Here is a 24,534-nt window from a genome sequence, read left to right as displayed (position 1 = left end):
CATCATCGTTGACACTCTGTCGTTGAACAGATTTGAGAGATCCATATTTTGAAATTGTATAAAGACACACGAAAAATAGCGATATTTCTGAGACCTCCGATAATTGACTGACCGTTCAATAAGAGCTTGAAGCATTCGAAATCGGAAGCGGGTAAGTTCCGACAGAACAAACTGGTTTAGCTAAGTGTTCCAGTAAATAACTCAAGCACCATTGAAGTTGTTGATTTTACTGTTGGACATTGCATCCAATTCGCTTAACTTCCACTTTTCATCAGAAATATTCTTTTTAATTTTCAGTGCCCGATAACATTTTCCAATCAACAAAAGGATAATGTTGAATCCAGTCACAATCATTCTTCATATCGAATTCGAAACCGTATCACTGTCATGACAACGCTGTAGTTTAGTCGATTCCACCACACATCCTAAATATGGAAATATTTATGGAAGACGCACTCGCAAATGCACGACAAGCACTTACCAATAAGGAAGTACCTGTAGGCTGTGTTTTCGTCTATCAAAATGAAATAATTGCAAAGGGTGCAAATCTGGTCAATGACACAAAAAACGCCACCCGGCATGCCGAACTGATTTGTATCGATCAAGTGTTGACGTATTGCCGAGACAAGAGTCTACGTTTTCACGATGTATTTAGCAAGGTTTCCGTTGTTGTTACGGTTGAACCGTGCATTATGTGTGCGGCCGCTTTGAACGAATTGAATGTGAAGGAGATTTTATTCGGATGTCGGAACGATCGCTTCGGCGGTCAGACTGTATTGAATGTATTCGAATTAATTGAATCGAAAGTTAGAGTTGTTGGTGGTGTTCGGGAACACGAAGCGATGGAATTGTTGAAGGAATTTTATAAAGGTGAAAATCCATCGGCACCGGTATCGAAAGTACGGAAGTAATTTCTTGTAGAGGAATAAAATTTTGGATTTATTTAGTTCGCTTTTGGTTTTATTGCTTTGCTGTTCCGATCCTTCTGCGATAAAAGAATATCTGACAAAAGTAATGAAGTAATTCCCTTCAAGATAGGTCCACTTTCAAGTCAATGTAATGGTAGGCGATCAGCGTCGATTGGTTCAATGGTCGGTTTATTCGGAGCTATTTCACATTGAATGGATTTTTCGTTGTTTTTCAGGCCTCATGATACTCATGATACCTCTAATAGGTTCATTCATCCGTTAAAAGAGGAAAAAAATCCATTTTCCATCGATCGCACTGGCTCGAAAAAGCTCCTTAGGAAATTTACAATTTTTGGAGTAGACATACAGTACGATAGCCTTACAAAAAACATGTTGAAAGCGCCACTACTCATTCATGTCAGGTATTATGTTAAAAGTACGACTCTAAGCAATACCCTCCCGAGCAACATAACTACATTTATTATGGTGGCAAAAATGCACCGTAGCCTTTGCATTTTAAATGTAAAATTAGAAATTAGGCTACAAACAAAGGAAAAGTGTGGTATTGCTCTAAGGGAAAGCAAAAATTTAAATCGTCGGTTAGTGGGCAAAAGATGATTCACTATCTCCAGTTCACCTAATTTGACGATTTTTACAAAGAAAAAATTTTGTAATTGCCATCGTAGCTACATGACCTTGGCTTTCCAAAAAAAATCTATGATCGAACATCACCTCAACTGTAGAAATTTTTGTAAATCAGCAAAACATGAAAGCATCCGAAAGACAAGTCTTGTAGCAAAGTTATGTTATGTACCTAGCACATTGTACGATTTGTTTGTTATGAGCCCAGGGGCATAGCCTATTTTTTGGAATTAAATTCCACAAAATTCTTCGAAACAATTCTTCTTTTCTTGTCTGTAGAACCTTAAGTTTCAAAAGTGGTGAGATTTTGTGAAAATTCGCTAAAGAAATTCTTAAAATTTGTGTTATTGGACCACCGAATACTGTCGAAACTTGAGGTCCTGCAGCAAACACATGTAAAGACAAAATTGTTCCCAGGTTCGTTCTGGTACTCGTCCACCACTTTGCTGCATGAGTTGAAGTTCGGAAGCAATGTTTTGCGAATTTCGGTAAAAAGTCGCATTGTCGCATTTTTACAGTTCAAGTCGAAGCAAAATGTCGGTTTCTGTCGTGTCGTAGACTTGGTTTTTTATCTTCAGCGCTAAAAGAATTTCAGTCCACTTCTTTGCTTCGGATTAATTATTCCAATCGGTTCGTTGACCAGAACTTTTATTTGCAAAATTCAATTGGCCGGTCAGAACACGCACGTCGAAAAGTAAATGGCATTCGAATTTCATAAGTTAATTCAGGGTGTAAATCTTTATTAATTTTTTTCATGTAACATTCAAATTCAGTACCATAAATTACACGCATACAAATCTGCTGACCGTCGGAACCACACTCCATAAATATTAATTGATGAAATCACACAAAGAACATTAATATTTCAAAAAAAAAATAGTGGCGCTCGCTGTTCGGTATTTTTTGTTCAGCAGAAACGTATAGAACATAGATCTGAATCGAAATTATTTCCAGTTTAGGTTTTTCGTGAAAAGCAAAACGGAGATAAAGTTGTTTAAATCGAAAGGAGGTTCGGTGACTATTGTAGGTGCTGTGGTGCATGCTGATTTTTTTTTTAACACTTGGTTCAAAGAGCCTGACAGTAGTTGATAACCGTTTCACGTTTGTACGATTCAGCCCCTTCCAGCAATTCGTCGTTAGTTAATAAAGGAACTGTGGCCACTTCGTGGAACAATTTGTGAGAATATTTGTTACGCACATGCTTCACCGAATCCGATGGCTTGCGATGTAGACCATTATTCAGCACGGTTATAATGTCAACGAACTCATCCACATGGTAACCTAAATTCGGACATAAACGAGACGGGTTTAGTGATTTTTGGGAAATACGAACCGTTGAAATGTTCCACTCACCGGCATAGTATTCCAACGTCGGGCTCCATCCGGGCTTGCCAACCATTCGCAAAGCAATGAATAACGCTGCACTAGCCATTTTTGAGTCACTGAACGTTATTGTTGAATAATCCATCAGACTGTGTTCCAAAATGAATCGAGCTAAGGTAAGGATCGGTAACGAAATGAAGGCGCACTGTAAACGGTAAACATTTTTGTTGATGTTTGGTCATAAACGTTGGATCGCTGTGGATCAAAGAAAGGCAAAAATACCTTTGCGTATCTTCGTACGAATCTATACGACAATGGGAAGCCTAGATCGTAATTAATTGTCCTGAAAACGTCCAATTCCATTCCTATAAGCTCTGCCTGATCGTACGCACCATCACAAATGAATAGAAAATCTTCGATCATCGGCGGAATACGCTCCTGAAAACATAAAGAGAATTTGTCAAATTATGAACTTTCAAATTTGCTTTCGAAGGAAAGGTTGGGAAAAAAATAATTTGAAATTTCCGACGAAAGCAGTCAGAAGTGTAACACTCTCTTCTGCAACAACAAATTTCAAATTAATTTTTGTCATTCGGGACTGTTGTTGAACACGATGTGAAAAAAATGTGTTTCAAACCAGTCGTACTTACATCAAATTTGCTCGCTATAAACAATGCCGCTGCACCCAACAATTGCAGATTATCCTTCGAAATAACCTTTTGTCCCAAGTAAGAATCGAGGACTTTAACAGCTAAGTAGAGAGTTTCATGATTCAATTCGAATGTTTCTTGCACTTCAACCATCCAATCAACGACCAACATTCGCATCCACTTTGTGATATGCGGCTGTTTCTCCATGTATGGTTTCATCGGATAGCACTTTTCGCGATCTTTCAGATAAGTGAAAATGTCCATTGTGTATTCCGACACCTCGTACGGATCGTTCGGATTTTGTTGATCGAAATCGATGACACCAGTCGGCGGTTTTCGGACGACATTTACATCGGTACTGGAATCGCTCTGATCGATAACCGTCTTGTACAACGTAGAGTTGATGGATGAGTCTACATTGGACATTGACGACAACCGATTGGAACTGTTGAGTGACGCACGGTGCCTACTCGTTGGGGGAAAGTCTTCATGTGCCGACAAGTAAAGACTGTCCTCCGTTTTGTCGAATTCACTGGAAATTCTTCGAGTTGACGCAGCCTTTTCGTTATTCACGACTGGTTTTGGTATTACAGCTGTTTCCTGAACTGCTTTAGCCCTTGCTGCCGCTCGGGTCAAAACTTTTGGCGCTCTCTGTTGTCCAACTGGTGGCTTAACGTAGAGATTCGGTTTGTTATTGTTAACATGCTGGTTGGGATTGGTAAAGACATCTTTTTGCGGTATTTTCTTCTTAGCATCGTTTGCATTTGAATTATTACGAACCAATGGCTGTCGCATCGGTTCCGGCTTTACCACAAAATCTCCGCGAATGCCATTCTTCCTCACCTCTGTCTCGATCACATTCGCGTTCGCGTTCGTTATGTTACCGAATACGGCTCTCGAACGCTTTGGCGGCTTTTCATCGTTTTCATCAGCCTTTCGTTTACCATTTGTATTAGTCTCAGTGACTAGATCGTTTATTTTGTTTTGTGATCGGGTCGTCCTAGTATTGAAGGCAGCAGCAAGACTTGACTTTAAAGTCTTTGGCGGTGCCATTGCTTTCTTTCTATTAATACGAATAGTCTTTTAATCTCGTTGTAGTTAGTTTCCTTACTGTAGCGAAATTTTTATTACAAAAAAACGTCGGTTGAATTTTAAATAATATTTTGGTTATTCTTCGAACTTAATGATATTGCCAGTAGTGGAATTCAATGCTGTGTTAGAGTTATTTAAGTCTTTTGTGGCGATGGCAGATGATGCATGGACTGAAAATAGAAACAAAACATTTTTTTTAATCCCTTGGATAGAACATGTAATTGGGCAAGCATATAAATCTAATAAAATTGCTGTGATATGATAATGGAACACCGTCGAAAGATTCGGTCTTGATGAGCATTTAACAAAAAAATAACTTAATGTATTGTTAAGTTAGATGTTCATACACAAGTCTCACGAGCCTCCGCAACAAAACTAGAAAGTCACATGGACAGGTCTGAATAGAATACAAAAAATCCTGATTGGTTCACTCTGTCGTCAAATTTAGTCAATTTTTCGATGCAACACATTGCTTTTGGGAATCAATAATCTTAAACATGTAAACTGAGATATCTCTGTTCTTGTAGGTGAACGGAACACATCTGTCTTCAGATAGAAACAGTGGCAAAACTCTTTTACTATGAACGTTTAAATGTTCGAACATTTTAACCGATATCAAGTTATGTTCAGATATGATCTTGTTCAGTCTGGATCAATTTAGTCACGTATAATGAGACCTAATTTGTCAATTTAACGTTTTGTCCATTTCTTACCAATTTAAAAATGGTTGAAATTCTCTAACATCAGACTCACACGAAAATTCACAAACTAAAACATTTCCATTATTTAAATTCATGTGAATGACAGAACACCGATAACTCATGCTCTTTATGCGAAAGAATCTGCTTGAGATCCTTTACCAAGCAAAACTATGCAAAAAAATGAGGTTTCCGATTCAAGTGTTGAAGACATACATTTCCGAGAGAAATAAAAACTCCGCAACGCGAAAAGTAAAATGTTGTGAAATTAAACCAATTCACATTTTCAATTATCCGTGGCATTTCAATATTGTTAATGCATCCTTAACGATGTTGAACGGAAAATGGAGGGAACTGACATCACTCAGACACAAAAAATAATTTATGGATTGAATTTAGTTACTCGCAAATTGAATTTAGATGAACTCGCATTTTAACCTACCAACTTTTTGGATTTTTTTTTTTGGAACACGCGATGATAAAAACACTTATAACACTTAACAGTTTAATAACAATCAATAAAATTGTTAATTTCTAATTCAGAAATTGGACTACGGTACGGTAACACTCTAACTAAATCGTAATTAATTTATTAATAAAAACAATGATGTCCTAAACACTAATTGCCACCTAAAGTAATAGACTCTAGTTACTTTTGCATTGAATATCCAACTAAAGTACTGTTTCGTAATGGATTTCCCTAAAATAAAATTTTATGTTCAAGTGGTGGTAGCCGAACATCAAGAAAGGAGACACAGACCCATTATATACAATATTTTCTATGTATACATATGACTTCTCTTCCAACAACAACAACAAAATGTACCTGAACCAAAATTAAAAATTACTCAATGATAAAAACCCCACCACAAAGGTGCCAATCAGTGGTAAAAACGTGCAACATCCATACGATGAAATGTAACAATAATATGCTACAATGCGAATGTACAACCGGGAAACGAAAATTTGATCCGTTAATGCAACGTATGAATTTACCGGTATATACATCAATACATCAATAAATTGGTGTAATAGGTTCGGAGTAAAAAATTTCTTACAACAAGTAATTGGGATAGCAGCTGTTCGGGGGTCTCTTGAAGGAAAACGAGAAATTGTATTCTTAATTTTTATGTTGTTGTTCATGTATTAGTGCACTGGTGAACTCCTTACCAAATTAAATAAGGCGAAACGACTTTTCTTTTGGGCATCTCATACACTGCACACAAGCGTAAGAAGTTCCTTATGTACTTCACTACACACACACAACCAGAACGAAAAGAATACACATCGCAGGTAAGACATGCTTTGAACTGGTTTAAGATCTTTATATATAATAACAGAAACACCATAGTCTTCCTAAAATTAACTGCACACTTACGCATTTTGTCACAATAGGACAATGTGATATATGACAAGGAAAATGTAGGAATCAACAAATAAATTTTTGATGCACCCGATGTCAGGGGTGCTCGATTCCCGCCAATATAAAAGTGACGGTTATCGAAGAAATTATGTTTTTCCAATGTTGTCTATTTCCTTTCATAGTTCAATGATTTCAAATTTCTGTAAAACTGAAAAAAGGGTCCCGGACATTTTTGCAAAGTAAAAAATCGTCTCAATTATTTTTTTTACGTGATACGGCAATGTAAATGGCGCTTCGCTCATATGAAATATGCATTTACATTGCCTATTCACGTAAAGCACAGTACGTATGTGGGTCCAAATTTTTATTTTGACGAGTGGGAATACCGGCCTCCCCTTTGGGTCGGGCTATAACGTTCCAACTCGTCAAAATAAAAATTTGGCAATCTACTATTACATCATGACAGACAAACATGGGGATATTATGAACAAATGTGGGAAACGAAACAAACATTTCAAAAGGATTCCGTTTTGGAAAATTGAAAATCGGTACAATTCGAAATTATTTCAACTTATGGAATATTAATTTTTACGAGTTGGAGATATTTGAGAACAGTTCATTGAAGAGGGCACTCATGTTCCAAAATATAATTACTCCCGGAGAGAGATTCTACCATAAACATTGTCCCTCATTTTCTCTAAATGCCCTAAAACTGCTTGAATTTGTGAAATTAAAAATCAAGTCGATGTAATCCCATACGTTCAAGACGTGCAACGTCCCTATACTACTTTTAGTCATAAAATCAAAAATAGTCGACGAAACAATTGCTATTCCTAAATGAAAATTTACACGAGCTTAGGTCATTTGTAATAATGTCGTCTAAGTGACAGCTATGTGCTGTTTACATAATCTTACAAAAATAGTCTCTGGATAGAAGTTGAAATAGCAGCAGGCTGCAGTTATTTTGAATACATATAAATTTATCGAGACAACTAATACTAGGAAGCTAGACAAATTTGTCTAGTGCCGAGGACAGCCTTTTTGTACAAGAAAATCGAACGACAGAAATTGTCAGTTTTTTTTTAAACTAGAGAAGCACATATTGACTCAATTTTATGACTTTTAAGACTTAGAATTTGAAGTCAAAATTAGATTTATACAATCGCTGTTCTAGCACCCACCGGAATTTTTATTAGGATGTTTCAAGCTTCCAAATTGCGAATATCCTCAATAAATTCAGGAATCTGTTCTTTCAATTTTTACAAAATATTTTACAATTCGCCAGCCAGCGTATGTCTCACTGGGAAAAGCCTTTCGATGAGTTTTTTTTGAGATACAACTTCAACGAAATTGTGTGGCACCACCATACACATATATTAAAATGACGTTTGGTCCGAGAAAACTATAGTTATTCTGAACTAATGTAAGCTCAATTATCGAAATGGAACAAAAACTATTGAGGGTCCAATCTCGCTCGTGACAGGATCGAGAAAATCGAAACGACGAATGAAATTTAATTTTCCATTTTTACCGGTTTTCGTTTCGACAATTCCCTTCAAAATCAATAACCGTCCCATCGTAAAACGCTCAGAATAATTTATGAAATGCAAAATACAATTTCGACCGAATGGCTTAGGAGAGAAATTGAAATCGTGAATCAAGATCTAGAACTTACTTCAGATACCACGTCCTCTTAATATGCCATTGAATGTTGAACAGACTGAAGACGATCAAAAACATCCAGTAAAATTAGAAACAGAAATAAAAATATTTCACAGTACTCGACTGACAGCCGTTACAACTTAAACTATAGTGGAAGACGCCTGCTTATTATCACACATATCATTAATGTGACATTGTCATTACTGAGGAGAAGCAATAAACAAAAGCAATAAAACAATAATAGCTTCTTTACAAATCAAGCTATTTCGAAAATTTTAGCTGGGACCTGACTGATAATGAAATATTTGGTATTCAATTTAATTTCATGTAGGATAGTTTTCGATTGAAAGAATTTGAATATGATAAATAGACGGCAATTGCATTCATAGTTGCTATAAAAAAAATCGAATTCCTAAGCCAAACTCCACCGAATTTTCCGTTAGATGATTGTAACGCCGGTTTCATAATCACAAAACAAAACAAATTAATTACAACTTACCATCAATGTAAACATATTCTCCGAACGTGACACGTATAACACAACAATAAGTACGATGACTATGTTTTGGAAGATAATTAAGTTAATTTTCATTAACAACCTTCCAAAATAAGATGCTACGATTCAGTTTTTTTCTCCATACACAACTAATTTCAAAGTAATATCTAACACACCATCTTAAACTACCTTATCTGCTTGTCGTATTCACTCGTATTCACCACAGCACCAGTTCCCAGTAATCAAGTTGCAATCGTTGCATATCGATAATATCACATTTCACCCCCAGCATAAAGGTTACTGGGATTGTATTCGGCGAATAAATTTGAAAATGACTGTTGTGTTTGAGTGCGTCCATGCAGGGCTAAACGAAATCTATTTTAATTTTAGGTTTCAGAAGATATGTCTCTTTAATTGGCGACTTATCACTGACATTACCTCACTCATTGAATTTTTAAACACAACTAGGGATAAACAGCAATGAAAGTAAATGGATAGGTATGGCCAAACGTTCAAATTTGTTCCAGCCGGAGCACATACGGATTTGCATGGCGCCACCTCAAACGAACTCATTTCTAGTGCAAATTTCCACTAGAAATGAGTTCGTTTGAGGTGGCGCCATGCAAATCCGTATGTGCTCCGACTTGTATGGACTGTCCATACCTACTTATCTACTGTCAATGATAAACAGTTGTTTGTGTGTGAATTTTGTTGATACGAGTCGTTGCCAAGGGTGTTAAGGAATCTTGCGCCGCGTCATTCACAATAATTCACAAAGTGACATCTTCCTTATACAAAATGTGTCAAAATGTGAATTATTGTGAATGACGCGGCGCGAGATTCCTAGCAACCTTGGACGATTGATGTAGAGAATTTCGCATTTATACCAAAACTGTTAAAAATTTGTAATTTTTACTTTTACACTTTATCATTTCATCCACGTACTCGGTACTAGTCAACATAACCCAACTTTAGTTTTCGTTACGTTGTCACCAACATCAATCAATTTCCAGGTTATGCCCGCTTACACCTTTGAGATATATGCGACCATAACCTGGCCTTGTGAGAGCAAATCGCTTGTTCAATTCATTCGACATGTCTGACAGCTGGGTTGGCTGGGATTGTGTCTGACGTTTACAAGGTCATGCAAATGATGTATTTGAGTCAGAGGCACATAGGTGAAACTTTGCTAAATCTTTTGTCAGCACAGGTTTTTGTTGCCCTGACCTAAATTACGTAACACCAGACCTTAGAAATGATAACTAGAAAAATGGAGAAATCAAAAACTCAAATAAAACACAAAAACAGAAAATGTGGCGGCCTAGTTTAAGTATACGAGTTTTCGAAATTGTTTTGTGTTAAGTAATTTTGGTGAATACAGCTCCAAGATGGCTGTAAAATTTACGACCTGACGGGACTAATCAAAGTTGACCTGCTCGAGCATTTACAGTGGCACCAAACGAAGGCTTCTGGCACTGAAATATTGTGGATATCTTTCATATACATTTTTAAAACACAAAATTTTCGTTTAACTTCTTAGGCACATCTAGAAACTTTGTGTGCTACCACCTCCGCCATCAACAGACGTGCTTCAGTTGTAACCTTGTTCTGCAATAAATTATTATAGGACAAAATAATAGGACCGGTAATGTTAAATCTATCTTCAGTTTGTAAAATACCTTGCGTAATTGCTTCGAAATGTCGTGTTTTGACTCGTGGGATTTCGAAACTCGCCTTCGGCTCGTCGCTAAAACTTCCCTCTAGTGAAAACATGACATTTCGAAGCAGCTACAAAATGTACTATTATCCTGTTCTTACAGTGTGAACGCACATCTAATATAAATGCAAAATTAACAGTCTTGACAAGCAGTGGTCAAATGAGCTGTTGTGCGTTGAAAAGTAATCTGGTAAGGTCTGTTTTAGCAGTGTTGTTCAGCTTGTTATTAACGATGTGTATGAAAATTGGATTGTCTTTCCATTCAATAATTGATTTTATAAAATGAGATTCAGATCATTTTTTGTTGCTGGTTCGTGTTGTAAAAAATATTTTTAAATTTTGTGCCAAATTTAGTGTCATTTAAAGTGTCAGAGCCATCAGCGCGGTAAATAAAATATGACGTACATGTCAAACGAAATGGTAAATAACAAAAAAGCAGAGTGCAAAAATTTTTAGGCCCACTGTCATTCACTTTTCTCACATACAAACAAACCAGTCAACAATTTTATACAAAAAAATATGTAAATTTGGTCCAATTTGGTCACTTCAGAAGAGTTCATTGTTTTTAGAAAGAGGAATTGCATTCGTCGGTACTTTTCATGTTCGAGCAACCCGTATTTGGTACTGGCTAGTAAATAAATTTAACCGATGTCTGGGCTGAATTCGGTGACGAAACGAGTTACCCTCAAATTTTTTTGATAACAATATAGCCGGAACCGATGATTATGTGATCAACGATTTCTACGGCATTTTATTTACAAATTCATCTATCGCTTCCATTATGTCGAACGTAAGTGTTATGTCGAACCGAATTGACCTCTAATTAGATTAAAACTAATCCAATCGTTACAGTTCCGTCAATCTCAACCCAAATACAAAACGACTCGCGTAGAGAATGGCAATGGATCGTCCAGGGTGGCACCGATTACGAATAACATAAACTATGCCACTGGATTTGGTCATTTAGCATTGTGTGCTGTTTCTGGATGGGCCATCCATCAAATGCATTTTGATCAGTCACCGCTTTCCCTCTGTTGTTTCACATTTTTGATTGGACACAGTCTGCTTGGTGTATTGAGATTTACACATCCCAGTGTGTCCGAATGCATAACGAAAGGCTATCACATAACAACGGTGCTAGCACAAACGTTGCCTTTGCTACTAGTTACCACCCAGCTATGCATTAACGCTCGCCTGTTCATGTTCATGGAGTACATTTACGTTCAAATACTTTTCGCACTGTTGCCGACCGTTTGTGATTTAAGTAATAAACATCGGTACCGCGACTATACTCTGAACACAATTGTGATGGTGAACGCTGCTCTGTTGGGCTATACCGGTATTTATACAGAAAAATTTTGGTCAACTGGATTGGCCGTTCTATCGGTTTTGAACCACTTCAGTATGAAGCATATTTGTGGATGGTATAATGTGCCACGAACCGATTTAGTGGTCGTCGGACTGTCCTTTTTTACAGTATTCGCTGTAAATTGTTTAAACGAATGATATATCGAACTATCGGCAGCTAATTTATGTATGTGCTGAGCAGTACAGTCAGGCTTTATTTTGAGGAAAGCGAATCGAATATCCTGAAATTCCTACTTTCGTAAATCTTCCAAAATTTTCTATTTTTTGATGAAAGATTTGGTTGGGTCCGGCTGGGACCATCCAAAAATGGCACAACCCAAGCACCTAATATAGTTAACAAAAAATCCTTAAAATAGGTTTGGACATAACATAATTTACGTAAATTACAACGGACAAATTTACCGTACGACGAACAAGAAAAATCGATTCATAGGGTAGATGTAATAGTCTGAACCATAGAATTTAAGATTGAAGTGATGTTATTAGCGATACGATGAAAATGTTTCATTTCGTAAGGATCCAAACGAAATACTGAAGAATTTTTTTTGAATCGAATTCAATGCGGAATGAAACATTTACGCGTTGTCACCCGTACTACTATAAACTTATAAATAGTTTTTTGCGGACTTTCGTTATTTTTATACTGTGTAATAACGAGTCAACCGAACAACGTCTGCTTTTATAGGAGTTTGAATTTTTGTAATTTTTACAAATTTACTTGCATGCATGCATAGATATATTTATATACATAGCCCGTTGTATTTTTTAGAATTTGTTGACAATTTTTTATGTGAAAAATGGAAATTGATGTTTTTATAACGCAAATATTCATATACGCATTTTTGAGGTTTTATTTGAATCGAACCTTTTTTGAAAGCCATGTCAGCAATCAGATCCCAGACGCTGTTTGTGATATTGCAAATTCTATGGACTTAGGCTAACCAGTTCAACAATTCTAACACAACGGACACAACAAAATTCGTCAATAAAGACCCTATGATTATATAACAACGACTTACAGATTTGAAAAATCATTTAAAGTAAACATCCTCATCGCTCAGAGGGGATGTCCACACCTTCCAATATTTATCAGACCTCCTTTGGTAACACAGATGGCCAAAAATTCCAATGCAATGCAATCTCCCATTAGGAACATACGAGCAAATGTCTTCCAGACGGAGATTAGAAGTGTTGTTGGCAGTTGCTCGGAAATTGTTTATAATAACTTCTTCAAATCACCAAGTCATACATTAATCGACAGCCAAGCTCAAAAAAATTGTCATATTCTTAAATCATCTCCTTGGAGTGTAGAGACACACTAGACTCGTTATATAGAAACTGTAAAATTACAATCCTGTGGGTTCCCGGTCATAGCGGTATTGAAGGCAACGAAATAGCAACTAGCTAAATCAGCATCGAGCTCTTCATTATATGGTCTCGAAACAGGAATTTCGATACCGATCTCGACCATCTACGCTTCCAAAAATGGTACAGTCTTTGACATTTCAAATGTCTCACTGTCAAATTTTTCTGAGAATTTCATTGCGTCATTGCGAATTCACAATGACATTCTTTAAAAAAAATGACAGTGAGACATTTGAAATGTTAAAGCCTGTAAGAGAAAAACTTGAAAAAGGAATGGAAAGAGACGCTTAGGAATGAGCAAGCAAAAAACTGCGTCACGATCTGTAGAAGATTTTCAAAATTTTTCTGCCTCTTAAAGTGGAAGCAAATTAAAATGATCGACTATGAGTGTATCCAGATTTGAAAGCCAGTATAGTCTTACAATCCGCCCATTTGAACTTTTTATATTGCATTTGTTAGGTTTATTATCTGTAAACAGTTCCAATGCATAAGCTCGACTTCGAAGTATAAAACATTGTGAATGTTATAAAAATTGATCGAAAGATTGTTATTTAGTTCTATACTCGTTTTCAAATCACGATACGCTAATAATCTTCATAATCGATCCTTTTAATTTACCCTGCCTTTAGTAGAAGAAACATTAAGAGGCTCACGTATATTCTTATGGGCTGACTAAATTGTCATCTCAATTTGACAGACTTTAGAGACTCACTAACTACGAAAAGTTCGGAGATGTCGAAACCGTAGTGACTTTGCCAATGCCCAATCTTCATACTGAAATAGCCGGGTGAAATTTCTTGGTAGCTTCACTACTCAAGCCATCCATCCCAGGCATATGCACGAGTACAAAAACAGTACTTATAGATACGGAATTTCTGTGGGTTGCACAACAGGTCCATTAGAGTGCTGGGAGCTTGTGACCCACTCTCTTATCCTAATCCTAAGAGTTTTTTTTAAGTATACACTTGAAGCAGTCTCATCTCGACAGATTGAGAAGTCTGTTCACGGATCAAGAGACAATGCAGTTAATGTCAGCCAAATTTGTGTCTAACTTTGCTTCAGCTTCCTGCTTTATGCACAGACAATTTGATTGTGTCACTGGATCGTCTATGGTAAAATAGATTAATCAAACTATAAGACACGAATTAACAGTTCAAAGAGGCTTCGTACTTTTGAGGTTTTTTTTAACCAGGAATGGCAGAATCAATTGGACGAATAGGTATTTATGAATGGTGCGACTAGTCTGTAGAACTGCAAGGAGTTAGGCTTTTCAGCCAAAACTAGTTTAATTCACTGAACAAAGCGATTGATTCCCATTAGAAGAAGGAGTACAGCACATTCGGTGTACTGAATTTTATCCTCGAATTTATCTGGCAATGAAAAGTTTTAGAATTTGAATTTGATACATTTTGGTTCAATCGAGATAACATCAATGGCATATTGATCTTTGAGAAGAGTGACCTCTTGAAGAGAATATCGTTTCGTAGTTGGCTCGGAGATCGATTCGTAGTTGGGTGAATGCTTTTAAGAAATTTGTTGTAAATGATGTCGGTCGGCTCACATCGCAAATCGGTATTCTTTGGCACATCCTTTACGCCAAACCCATCTTGTCTCTCCAGTTTGGTGTGTCTTTTTCAAATTTGAATCGATGTTGAGTTTTAACACAAATTTTATGTCATTTAATTAACAAATTACACAATACATAATCTTCAATTACACAATTAGCTTTGGTTTAAAATTCCACCTCGCTAAATTTTTTTTTTTTTTTTGAAAAGTGATCCTGTGTTTTGCAAGATCTACATTAACGCGCAGCGTTCAATGATTCTGGACATGGTGCTCGGTTGTTCCTCGTAAAATTGCTAGTTATTTTCGAAAAATAAAACAACAAATTTAAAATGTGTGGACGATCTACAAAGTCATTTCATTTGGACTTACCACATCGTGGAGATCATCTCCGTCCGAAGACTCCGATTCAGACATATCACCTGGCGAATCCTGTTCATTCTCAGACTGGATGCAATTGACCTGGCCATATAAGTAGGATGGTGCGACAGCTTCTTCCATATATTCATCGGACGACAGAAAGTCATCTCCGGCTGGTTTATCACTATGCGACAGGTCCAAGTCGATGCGTTCCGTTGATTCATTTGGAGACATTTCGTCGTCGTCTCCAATGCCAACGTGGAACGCGCTTTCAACACGAATGCTTATCGGCTTCTTTCCTTCGGAACCACTTGTCTTTACAATAACTTCATCGGGGTCAATATCCGTGTTGAAAGTATCTTCATAAGAGTCAGTGGGTGCAAGGCCAGTCACCAACTCTTTCGATTGTTGAAGACTATCCGAGCACATTTTTTCATCTTCTTTGTCATCGGGGAATGTGACTTCAGAGCGAAAACTGTCCGACTCTTTTCCATCGGAACCATTTGACATAACAATAATTTCACCGGGGTCATCATTCACGTTGAAATTATCCTCAACCGACTCAGTTTCATCACTGTGCGACAGGTCATTCAAGTTGCAGCGTTCCGTTGGTTCGTTTGGAGACATTTTGTCGTCGTCTTCAATGCCAACGGGGAACGTGCTTTCAACACGAATGCTTATCGGCTTCTTTCCTTCGGAACCACTTGTCTTTACAATAGCTTCATCGGGGTCAATATCCGTGTTGAAAGTATCTTCATAAGAGTCAGTGGGTGCAAGGCCAGTCACCAACTCTTTCGATTGTTGAAGACTATCCGAGCACATTTTTTCATCTTCTTTGTCATCGGGGAATGTGACTTCAGAGCGAAAACTGTCCGACTCTTTTCCATCGGAACCATTTGACATAACAATAATTTCACCGGGGTCATCATTCACGTTGAAATTATCCTCAACCGACTCAGTTTCATCACTGTGCGACAGGTCATTCAAGTTGCAGCGTTCCGTTGGTTCGTTTGGAGACATTTTGTCGTCGTCTTCAATGCCAACGGGGAACGTGCTTTCAACACGAATGCTTATCGGCTTCTTTCCTTCGGAACCACTTGTCTTTACAATAGCTTCATCGGGGTCAACATCTGCGTTGAAAATATCTTCTTCATCGTCGCGGAACGTGCCTTCACAGCGAACACTGTCCTTTCCTTTGGAACCATTTGCCATTACAATAATTTCATTTTGGTCGACATCCGCGTTGAAATTATTCTCAACAGACTCAGTAGGTGCAGGGTCTGTCACCAACTCTTTCGATTGTTGAGCACAATTGGAACACACATAATCTTCAAAACCTTCATTGTGCAGTGATTGTGGATTTTCCATGATAACATTCATTTGGCACTCCGTTGTAAGTGGTAACGTTGCCTGTAGATTACATAATATAAAATTATCGAACATTGCTCACTAATGCAAAAAACGAACTTACCACAGGATCGATTTCCAATGAAAGCTTCAACCTTTTAATCGGTCGATGTATGCCACCACTCGACGGACGTTTCAATGTTATTCGATATTCCAAATTGTTGGATTCATTCGGAAGGATGATCTGTTCTTCTGTTGCATAATCTTCCAACGAATATGGTTGTTGTGATGACGCAGCGTACTTATTATTCAATGTTTGAAGCAGACCTAAACGTTATTCAATGTTTGTAAGTACATGGAGGTATATTGAAAGGGAACGCTGTAACCTTTCACGATATCAGTTAGTGATCTTTCAACTCCTCCGTCCAGGCTGTCGTGTCTCTCATTTTCTAATGGTCGGCGTTGGATATCACGATTCGACGAGTCGTTGCTTAGATTGTCGATATTTTTGAGAGCAAGTACTCCTTGGGTGTCATCGGGTGAAATTTCTGTTTTTTGAGAAAAATTAAAGTTAGGACAGGGTGGTAATAGGTCATTGGAATAGATGTTAAACACACCATGCGAAGCTGCTAACCATGACTTGCAACGCTCGTCTGATGGCTGCGCTTCCATTTGCTGAATAGGCTGTTCTGGTTCATTGCCATTCAAGTTTCCACTTAGTTTAAAAATATCTCTGTCTGCTGCTGCCGACAGGGATCGTGTTTCTTCTTCATCATCGATGCCGTCGTTGTAGGCATTTTCTCGGATATCATCGTGCGAGTCGTTGCTCCCATTTTCAAAAGTTTCCAGTGGCAATAAAGGTCCTCGTAAGTCATTGATACCAGTCGCTATTTTTACGGAAGAAAAAGTTAGGAAGGTTACAGATCAGTTAAAGTAACAACATAGAGACCATTTGAAGATGCAAGCGATTCATATGAATCGGAACGCTGTAATGATGTTTGCACGTCATCGGAAGAAGAATTGTCTTCGTCTTCCGATAGTTCCATTTCGTTGCTTCCTGATGATGATCGACTCAAGGAGACATTCGATTCGAAAACATTTTGCGGGATTGCCAATGGTTCTTTGGCTCTTACTTTACCACTTTCGTCGCAACCATTTTCAAAATTTTCCTGCGACAACACGTTTGACGTTTCAGTGGTCGTCGTTATTTTTGCGAATGCCGGAAGGGGTTCTTTGGCTCCTATGTAAACACTATCGCCGCAACAATTTTCAAAATTTTCCAGTCCGCCGCGATTCGATGATTCGGTGCCAGAAGCTATTTTTACGGAAATAAAAGTTATGAAAATTACAGATCAGTCAAAGTGACAATAAACACACCATTTGATGGTGGATGCCATTCATGTGAATTGGAACGCTGCAATGATGTTTGTATATCATCGGAAGAAGGGTTTGATTCATATTTCGGGAGTTCCCTTTCATTGCTTGCAGATGATGATCGACTCAAGAAGACATTCGGCTCGAAAATATCTTGCGGGTTTCCAAAATGTGGTCTTTCGACTTTTAAGGTGTCATTGCAACCATTTCCAAAATTTCCCAGCGTCACCAATGATCCGTGGCTATCATCTTTTGACGTTTCGTCCATTTGTGAATTATCGGAAGGAGAATTTGCGTCGTCCTCCGAGAGTTCCATTTCACTGCTCGCAGAAGATGATCGATTCAGTAAGAGATTCGGTTCGAAAATATCTCTAGCGAATGACAAGTGTGGATCTTCGCCTTCCCCTTTAATGGTGTCATCGCAAACATTTTCGAAAGTTTCCGGTCCTCTCATATCATCAGTCGACCATTCGACGCCAGTCGCTATTTTCGCGATTGCCAAATGTGAATGGGCTTCCACTTTGATGGTGTCATCGCAACCACTTTCGAAATTTGACAGCAATGGTCCTTGGATATCATCATTTGACATTTCGATCGGCGCCTCTGTTTTTGCTGAAATTGGTCCTTTGACTTCATTGGTATCGTTGCTCCCATTTTCAAAACTTTCCAGTGGCAGCAGTGGTTCTCGTATATCATCATTCGACGATTCGATTCCACTTGCTATTTTACGAAAAAAAAGTTAGTAAAGTTACAGTGGGTTACACAGGGTTAATACACACACCATTTGAAGGTGGAAGCCATTCATAGGAATTAGAACGCTGCAGTGATGGTTGCACGTCCATTTGTGCATCATCGGAAAGGGAACTCAATTGATCGCCCAAGGGTTCGTGTTCCATGTTAATAGTACTTGCGGAAACGTGACCGGCTATTTCCTTGTCAAATGACGCATTTTCCTTGTTGTGTTGAGAGTAGACCTCCTTCTTACCTGAAATATCCCGACCGATGCTTATTTTCAATACAAACGTTTCAACTTTCCGTATTTTACCCATGTTAACAACTGAACACTCTTTCAGTTCCAATGCAGGCAGCATGTCCTTATGCAATTTGAATGGCGTTGCAGTTGGTTCTCCGTTAGCCATCAAATTATTGAGCGCTTGCACTAAAACACATTAAGTAAATTAATGCCGAATGACTCAAGTCAACGAGAAAATTGGTTTACTTTGCAAATTTTGCTCTTGACACCTCCGCCAAGCTTCATTCTTCTCGATGTCATTCAACTCTTCTTCGACTTTATTCGCCAGCAACGAATCGTGCTCCAGGTACTTGTAGATCATGTTCGGATATTTTCGCAATAAATGAGCAAGTAGTTCATCTCTCGGTGCAATTGGTGGAACCCGTTTTGCCATATCAGTTTTGGTCAAGCTGAAAATTGAATATTGATTCGAATCAGCGATCATCTAATGCGATATGACAAAATGATTCGTTTAACCTGTATAGCTCGTCGAGTTCGTTCATACTATAATGACGATCGATTTGTTGACGATCGACGACACGACAACTCATCGCCTGTTTTGTAACCGAACGTGAGTAGATTTTCTCTTCCATAGTTCCCATCGACAGCAATCGATATATGTAACACTGTTTGTTCTGACCCATGCGATAAATGCGGAAGATACTCTGTTCTGTAATAATTAATAGGAGGACAAGTTAAATACCGGGAGTTGCGGGAAATGTTAACTACTATCTAAAGGCAAGAATATATTCGTAGCTTGCAACATATTCGATCAAATTAACTTTTATTTTGTTTACTTTAATATTTTACCCAGAACATTTATTCAACAAATCTAGCATTAACAACAATAGAACATTGAAAAAATTCCTCGTTGATTGATTTTTTATTCTTCAAAAATCTGATCTCAGGAACCATGAAAATATGAGTGAACATAAACTATAGTCACAATGAATCTCGTTTTTCGACATACAAACAAAATAAGAATAAAAATTTAGTTTTCATAATTGCTGCTTAAAAAAATCATTTTATTCGAACGAATAAGTCGCCGTTGGTAAACGATCAATAAAATTTCAAATTTCACTAAAAATGCAGAAAGAAAGCTTTTTATAAAAGTGTTCAAAAATTCTGTGCCAATTACATCAGTGTAGACGTTCATATCGACTTGTCACTAGACACTCTCCTCTTTGAACGCACTCAAAACATGTTCGTTTAATATGGCATACAATGTAAATCACATGTAAATCACATGCACATCACATGTACATCAAATGTACATCAAATGTACATCAAATGTACATCTCCTGTGAATCAAATGTGACGACAAAAAATGTTTGATTAGCACGTACAGCAAATCTACTCAATATTTTGACACATCTACGCCACATCTAAATAGTTTAAGGAACATAGAATCAGGTTGCAATTGAGTTTTGACAAAAATAATTTTTAATTTAGGTGAATGTGAGCATGCAAAATGGCCAAATTTGCCTGATATGACACATTTGCCCATATGTGAACCGCACATTTGGCCTTATAATAACACAATGTATTCAATTTTATTGCACATATCGGTGCATTTGGGTCCAAAGTATTAGGATGTGACAAAAGTTTGATGAAATTCATCGCTAATTGTGCAAATGTGACGATTAAACGAAATGTGATGTACATTTAATTCACATTTGAATGCCGAATGTGAAACAAATGCGGAATACATGTGAAACACATGCGAAACACATGTGAAGTGAATGTGTTTGTGAGAGCGTTTGGAGGATTCGTGTACAAATCTTACAAAAATACAACACTTTTGTTTGAAAGGATAGACTATTCGAATTTGAAATTATTTTTTGACGAACGAACAATGATTACGCAGATAAGTAATTAAATGGAATTTTTATTTATTGGTTTTGAATTTATTCTTGCAGCGTTCGAAAGAAACAGATTACTTTTTGAAAATTATTTACGAAATGCATTTTTTAATTGAATCACTTCTCGTAATGTCTAAAAGTCAGATTCAAATCGAATTTTTTCAAAATTCATGTTTGCTCATTACGGATCATGGTCATCGTCATGGTAAACAGGAGAAAGAATTTAGAGTATTCTTCCAAGTATTTGATTAAAATTAGCGAAATATCACGAAATTTGAAGTGGACGTTGTAAAAGTACATAATAGAATCAGGTAAATTTTATCCTATTTGGGCTCACACGAATATATCATTCTTGTTTTTAGTTGAGTTTTAACATTTCCCGCAACTCCCCGCCAATCAATCATTTTGTCTCGAAATTTAGGGCTTTTGCCTCAAAATCGTTAGAATCCTTCTGTTTACTTACGATCTTTTGCTGGATTCCATGATGTATCCAATAAGACAAGCCGATTCGCCCCGAACAAATTAATACCCTGACCACCAGCCTGAGCTGAAATCAGGAGCACTTTTGTGCGCTTGTTATTCTCATCATTAAAATTGTTTATCATCGAGGGACGTCGATCTTTCGGTGTACTACCATCCAAGCGATAATAATCTTCGTTCTTTCGCCATGGCCCAACGAAATTCTCAAGACCAGCTTTTCCATTGCGTTGATCAATTTTTTGCATAAAGTATTCGACAACGTTCAACACTTCGACGAAACTGGAGAAAATAACGCATTTGTCGCCGACTCGTTTGCACTCGTTTAATATCTCGAAGAGAATGATCATTTTGTGGCTGGACGAAGCGTTTTCCAGTTGCTTTTTATCGATAGCTTTACGCCACCAATCATTGTCCACCATTTGAAGTGAACCTGATGGCCCGTATTCTTCGTCAGCATCGTCATCATTGCTGCCATCGTCGTTATTTGTTGTGCGTCTCTTCTTAGCAACTGATTTTTGGTGGGCGTTGTCCAAGACCTTCAGATGAGTCCAGATCTGTGTGATGAGGAATTTGAGAAAAAATTAGTTTTTCGATATAAAAATGGAATTGGAAAGAGCTGGTAGTTAATTTTTGTCCGAATCTGTTATGACCATAAAATGTTTACCTTTCGCAAGCACGTGTAGTCACCAAATAGTCGCTTAGCCTCAATCACACCGCCACGATTAGCAAGGAAATATTTGTAGAGATCGTACTGTAATGAAAATTCAAAATGTTAAATAAATTAATCGAACAAGGTAGTCGGTCGCCTGATCTATACCTGAATTTGAGTCAACGGAATGAATAACACAAATTCAAATTTTTCCGGTAAAAAGTCTTTCAGCAATGAAATTTCCCGTCTCTGAACGATTTTTGACAACTTTTTGTGCAGCGCATAGGAGCGTTGCTTCATGTATTTGATGTCCGTGACACACGAATCAGCATGTTGGCCACTTTTGATGGGCTCGGCAAAGTATTCGTTAAAGTGTTGTCTCGACCCCAAAAAGTATGGTCGGACAAAGTTGACCATACTGTAGTCTGCGAGAACGTAGAGGGATGCAAGAATATTATTTTGTTGGCTACTCAATGCTAATTATAATTTTTTGGACAGTAAATACATATCCTGGAAGCAACAGCAGCAACTTACATTCCATCAAGTGATTCTGCATTGGGGTTCCTGTCAAAACAATTCGTCTTTTCGTTTCAATTTGATTGACGGCCAATGTGATTCCGGCGGTACTGTTTTTAATCACATGTCCCTCGTCGCAGATGACGATGTCAGCAGGTGCCAGTAAATATTTTCGAATCCGATCTCGAATCTGTCTCAGGCTGCTCTCTTTATATTTCTTCGCATTGGCCTTCGTGGTGTGAAAGTTTACCAAATTTCGAAACGAATCATAACCCATTATTAGGCATATAGCCGCCGGCGATTCGCTGTCACACTGACTCCAATTTTGCAAAAACATTAATTTGCGATCGATGTCACTGCAAAGGAGAACATGTTTGAACATTCAAAACTAAGTCACTTGAATGTGAATCTATTTTGGCATTGAAGGGAGTGACACATACTCTCGTTGACCCAATTCCAATATTTGTAATTTACGATGTCCATCATTAATTGAACCCAGCCAACGAAGAATTTCCTCCTTCCAATTCATGATCGTACTGATTGGACATAATACCAAAATCTTATTAGTTTTGTATTCCTTTGAATTAATAACAGCATGGAGCAAAGAGATGACTTGTAGCGTTTTGCCAAGTCCCATGCAGTGGGCTAGTATGCAGCCACTGTTTTGTTCGAAACAATTTTCAAACATAAATTTGATGCCGTCGATTTGATGGTTTTTCAAATACTTAGTTACATCGGAATGCACGACGGTCTTTTTCTGCGTTTTACTGTTAGCTTTCAATATTATTTCCCGATTTTGAACGGTTTTCTTTGCGAACGCTTCCATTCTTTTTTAATTTAAAAAACGAAACACAAGTTAAAATTTCAAAAACAATGAAAGCACGTTTACGACGTTTACTAAGATGGCAGCTTGACTCGAATGGTGCGACACGTAGCGAGAAAATCGTAAACGTATTTTATTGTAATTAATCCGACTACTTTGATTGCTATTTCAAAAGCGCCAATTTCATTTTATCTAACTAAATTTTAAACGTGTTGCAGCAACGTAACTAGCGTTTGCTTAATCACGTAAAACCACACTGTCCGCTTCGGACTCTAACGTCCCCATTCGTCAAAATGAAAATTTGGTAGCATTGACGTAATGTACTATTAGATTTTGGCGAATGATGTAACGAATTAATGGCAGATTGTCACTCTTTGACGTGATAATGTAGTGTAGTGAATATAATACTGAATCATCAATACTCTGATAGAATCAGTACATTAAGAAAAGGCACTTTTCATTTTTCGTTTTTCTTAATTTTTTCATTTCCCTTTTGAATTTTCGTTTCTTTTCGGGTTTTCTTGTTTTTTGTTAGCGACCGTGAATTTATTTTATTTTAGATTAGCGACCGTGCCATTTTGTTAGTGTTAGTGTCAGTGTCAATGTTCTCAATTCGTGTAGTTTTGCAGTTTCTGATTTTCTGATTTTGTTTGAATTTGAGTCGATTGAGTGATTCTTGTTTGAAAGCGAGTGAATTAATCCGTACATGAGCTGATGGAGATGGAGTGAGTGAATTTATTTTTCCGTTGAATCTTTTGTTCTGTCTTTGTTTTTTGATTTTTCTACTCAGTATATTTTGCTTTTAATAAATTTTGATTGAAATCAGTATTTTGCTTTGAATGAATTTTGATTGAACTGAGTTTTCTCTTTGTTGTGCTTCGTTTTGTGGATATATTTTCATAGTAGCTTCTCCTTAATTTCGAAATTTTCATCGAAAGATGGCAAAACTTTTATTGTAAATTTTCAAATTAAATACTAGTTCAATCAGAAAAGGGAATTTTTTGATGAGGTGACGTTAAATATATTTTAAATGCTTATGCACGGTAAAGTGCACTTTACATCACTGCTTGTGACAGGGAAATAGTACATTGAATGACAAGGGGCGAAAGTAAAAAAATTCAACCGTGTGCGAGAGTTGATGCCCGCGCCGAAGGCAAGGGCCTCAATCGCACAGGTTGAATTTTTTTACTTTTGCCCCGAGTCGTTCATACTATTTTTTTTGATACCAACATCGAAAGTTGATACGTATCGCAAACATCAGAAC

The 24,534-nt window shown here is 37.4% G+C and overlaps 4 protein-coding genes across 10 annotated transcripts; 2 read left to right on the top strand and 2 right to left on the bottom strand.

Moving 5' to 3' along the window:
* On the top strand, positions 1 to 946 carry LOC119070355 (tRNA-specific adenosine deaminase 2). Its single transcript, XM_037174648.1, has 2 exons — positions 1 to 151; positions 298 to 946. The coding sequence occupies exon 2, from the start codon at positions 432 to 434 to the stop codon at positions 909 to 911; it is 480 nt and encodes a 159-aa protein (XP_037030543.1). The 5' UTR covers positions 1 to 151; positions 298 to 431; the 3' UTR covers positions 912 to 946.
* Positions 947 to 2,564: 1,618 nt separating this feature from the next.
* Positions 2,565 to 9,042, bottom strand: LOC119070353 (G2/mitotic-specific cyclin-B3). Its single transcript, XM_037174646.1, has 5 exons — positions 8,838 to 9,042; positions 3,524 to 4,785; positions 3,156 to 3,311; positions 2,904 to 3,078; positions 2,565 to 2,831 (listed from the first exon to the last, which is right to left on the bottom strand). The coding sequence occupies exons 2-5, from the start codon at positions 4,574 to 4,576 to the stop codon at positions 2,617 to 2,619; spliced, it is 1,599 nt and encodes a 532-aa protein (XP_037030541.1). The 5' UTR covers positions 4,577 to 4,785; positions 8,838 to 9,042; the 3' UTR covers positions 2,565 to 2,616.
* A 1,915-nt stretch (positions 9,043 to 10,957) lies between these two features.
* Positions 10,958 to 12,455, top strand: LOC119070354. The gene is made up of 2 exons (XM_037174647.1): positions 10,958 to 11,341; positions 11,404 to 12,455. The coding sequence occupies exons 1-2, from the start codon at positions 11,333 to 11,335 to the stop codon at positions 12,055 to 12,057; spliced, it is 663 nt and encodes a 220-aa protein (XP_037030542.1). The 5' UTR covers positions 10,958 to 11,332; the 3' UTR covers positions 12,058 to 12,455.
* Positions 12,456 to 15,049: 2,594 nt separating this feature from the next.
* Positions 15,050 to 23,357, bottom strand: LOC119070351 (DNA excision repair protein ERCC-6-like). 7 transcript variants are annotated; one of them, XM_037174641.1, is made up of 17 exons: positions 22,888 to 23,357; positions 22,466 to 22,803; positions 22,100 to 22,356; positions 21,947 to 22,033; positions 21,266 to 21,836; positions 19,418 to 19,610; positions 19,148 to 19,350; positions 18,974 to 19,087; positions 18,710 to 18,913; positions 17,932 to 18,648; positions 17,504 to 17,869; positions 17,172 to 17,441; positions 16,941 to 17,102; positions 16,679 to 16,881; positions 16,559 to 16,617; positions 15,220 to 16,510; positions 15,050 to 15,143 (listed from the first exon to the last, which is right to left on the bottom strand). In XM_037174641.1, the coding sequence occupies exons 1-17, from the start codon at positions 23,271 to 23,273 to the stop codon at positions 15,081 to 15,083; spliced, it is 5,484 nt and encodes a 1,827-aa protein (XP_037030536.1). In that variant the 5' UTR covers positions 23,274 to 23,357; the 3' UTR covers positions 15,050 to 15,080. The 7 variants fall into 7 exon arrangements, with proteins under 7 accessions (XP_037030536.1, XP_037030537.1, XP_037030535.1 ...); XM_037174642.1 differs by having other exon boundaries at positions 15,220 to 16,617; positions 17,932 to 17,985; positions 18,190 to 18,648; XM_037174640.1 differs by having other exon boundaries at positions 15,220 to 16,617; positions 18,710 to 18,826; positions 18,866 to 18,913.
* Between the last annotated feature and the right edge of the window lie 1,177 nt (positions 23,358 to 24,534).

The sequence above is a fragment of the Bradysia coprophila genome, assembly GCF_014529535.1.
Source record: "Bradysia coprophila strain Holo2 chromosome X unlocalized genomic scaffold, BU_Bcop_v1 contig_79, whole genome shotgun sequence".
NCBI lineage: Eukaryota > Metazoa > Arthropoda > Insecta > Diptera > Sciaridae > Bradysia > Bradysia coprophila.
The sequence above is the reverse complement of the archived record's forward strand: the minus strand, read 5'-3'. Positions and strand labels throughout refer to the sequence as shown.

What these genes read in the sequence shown, in the direction of transcription:
- LOC119070355 (XM_037174648.1), top strand. Translation starts at nt 432, where the DNA reads ATGGAAATATTTATGGAAGACGCACTCGCAAATGCACGACAAGCACTT.
- LOC119070353 (XM_037174646.1), bottom strand. Translation starts at nt 4,576, where the DNA reads ATGGCACCGCCAAAGACTTTAAAGTCAAGTCTTGCTGCTGCCTTCAAT. An exon ending in TCGTACGAAGATACGCAAAG is followed by an intron (nt 3,079 to 3,155) that starts GTATTTTTGCCT and finishes TACCGTTTACAG; the next exon opens with TGCGCCTTCATTTCGTTACC. An exon ending in GACGTTGGAATACTATGCCG is followed by an intron (nt 2,832 to 2,903) that starts GTGAGTGGAACA and finishes GTCCGAATTTAG; the next exon opens with GTTACCATGTGGATGAGTTC.
- LOC119070351 (XM_037174638.1), bottom strand. Translation starts at nt 23,273, where the DNA reads ATGGAAGCGTTCGCAAAGAAAACCGTTCAAAATCGGGAAATAATATTG. An exon ending in TTCCGTTGACTCAAATTCAG is followed by an intron (nt 22,034 to 22,099) that starts GTATAGATCAGG and finishes TTTTCATTACAG; the next exon opens with TACGATCTCTACAAATATTT. An exon ending in ATGGCTTCCACCTTCAAATG is followed by an intron (nt 18,649 to 18,709) that starts GTGTGTGTATTA and finishes TTCGTAAAATAG; the next exon opens with CAAGTGGAATCGAATCGTCG.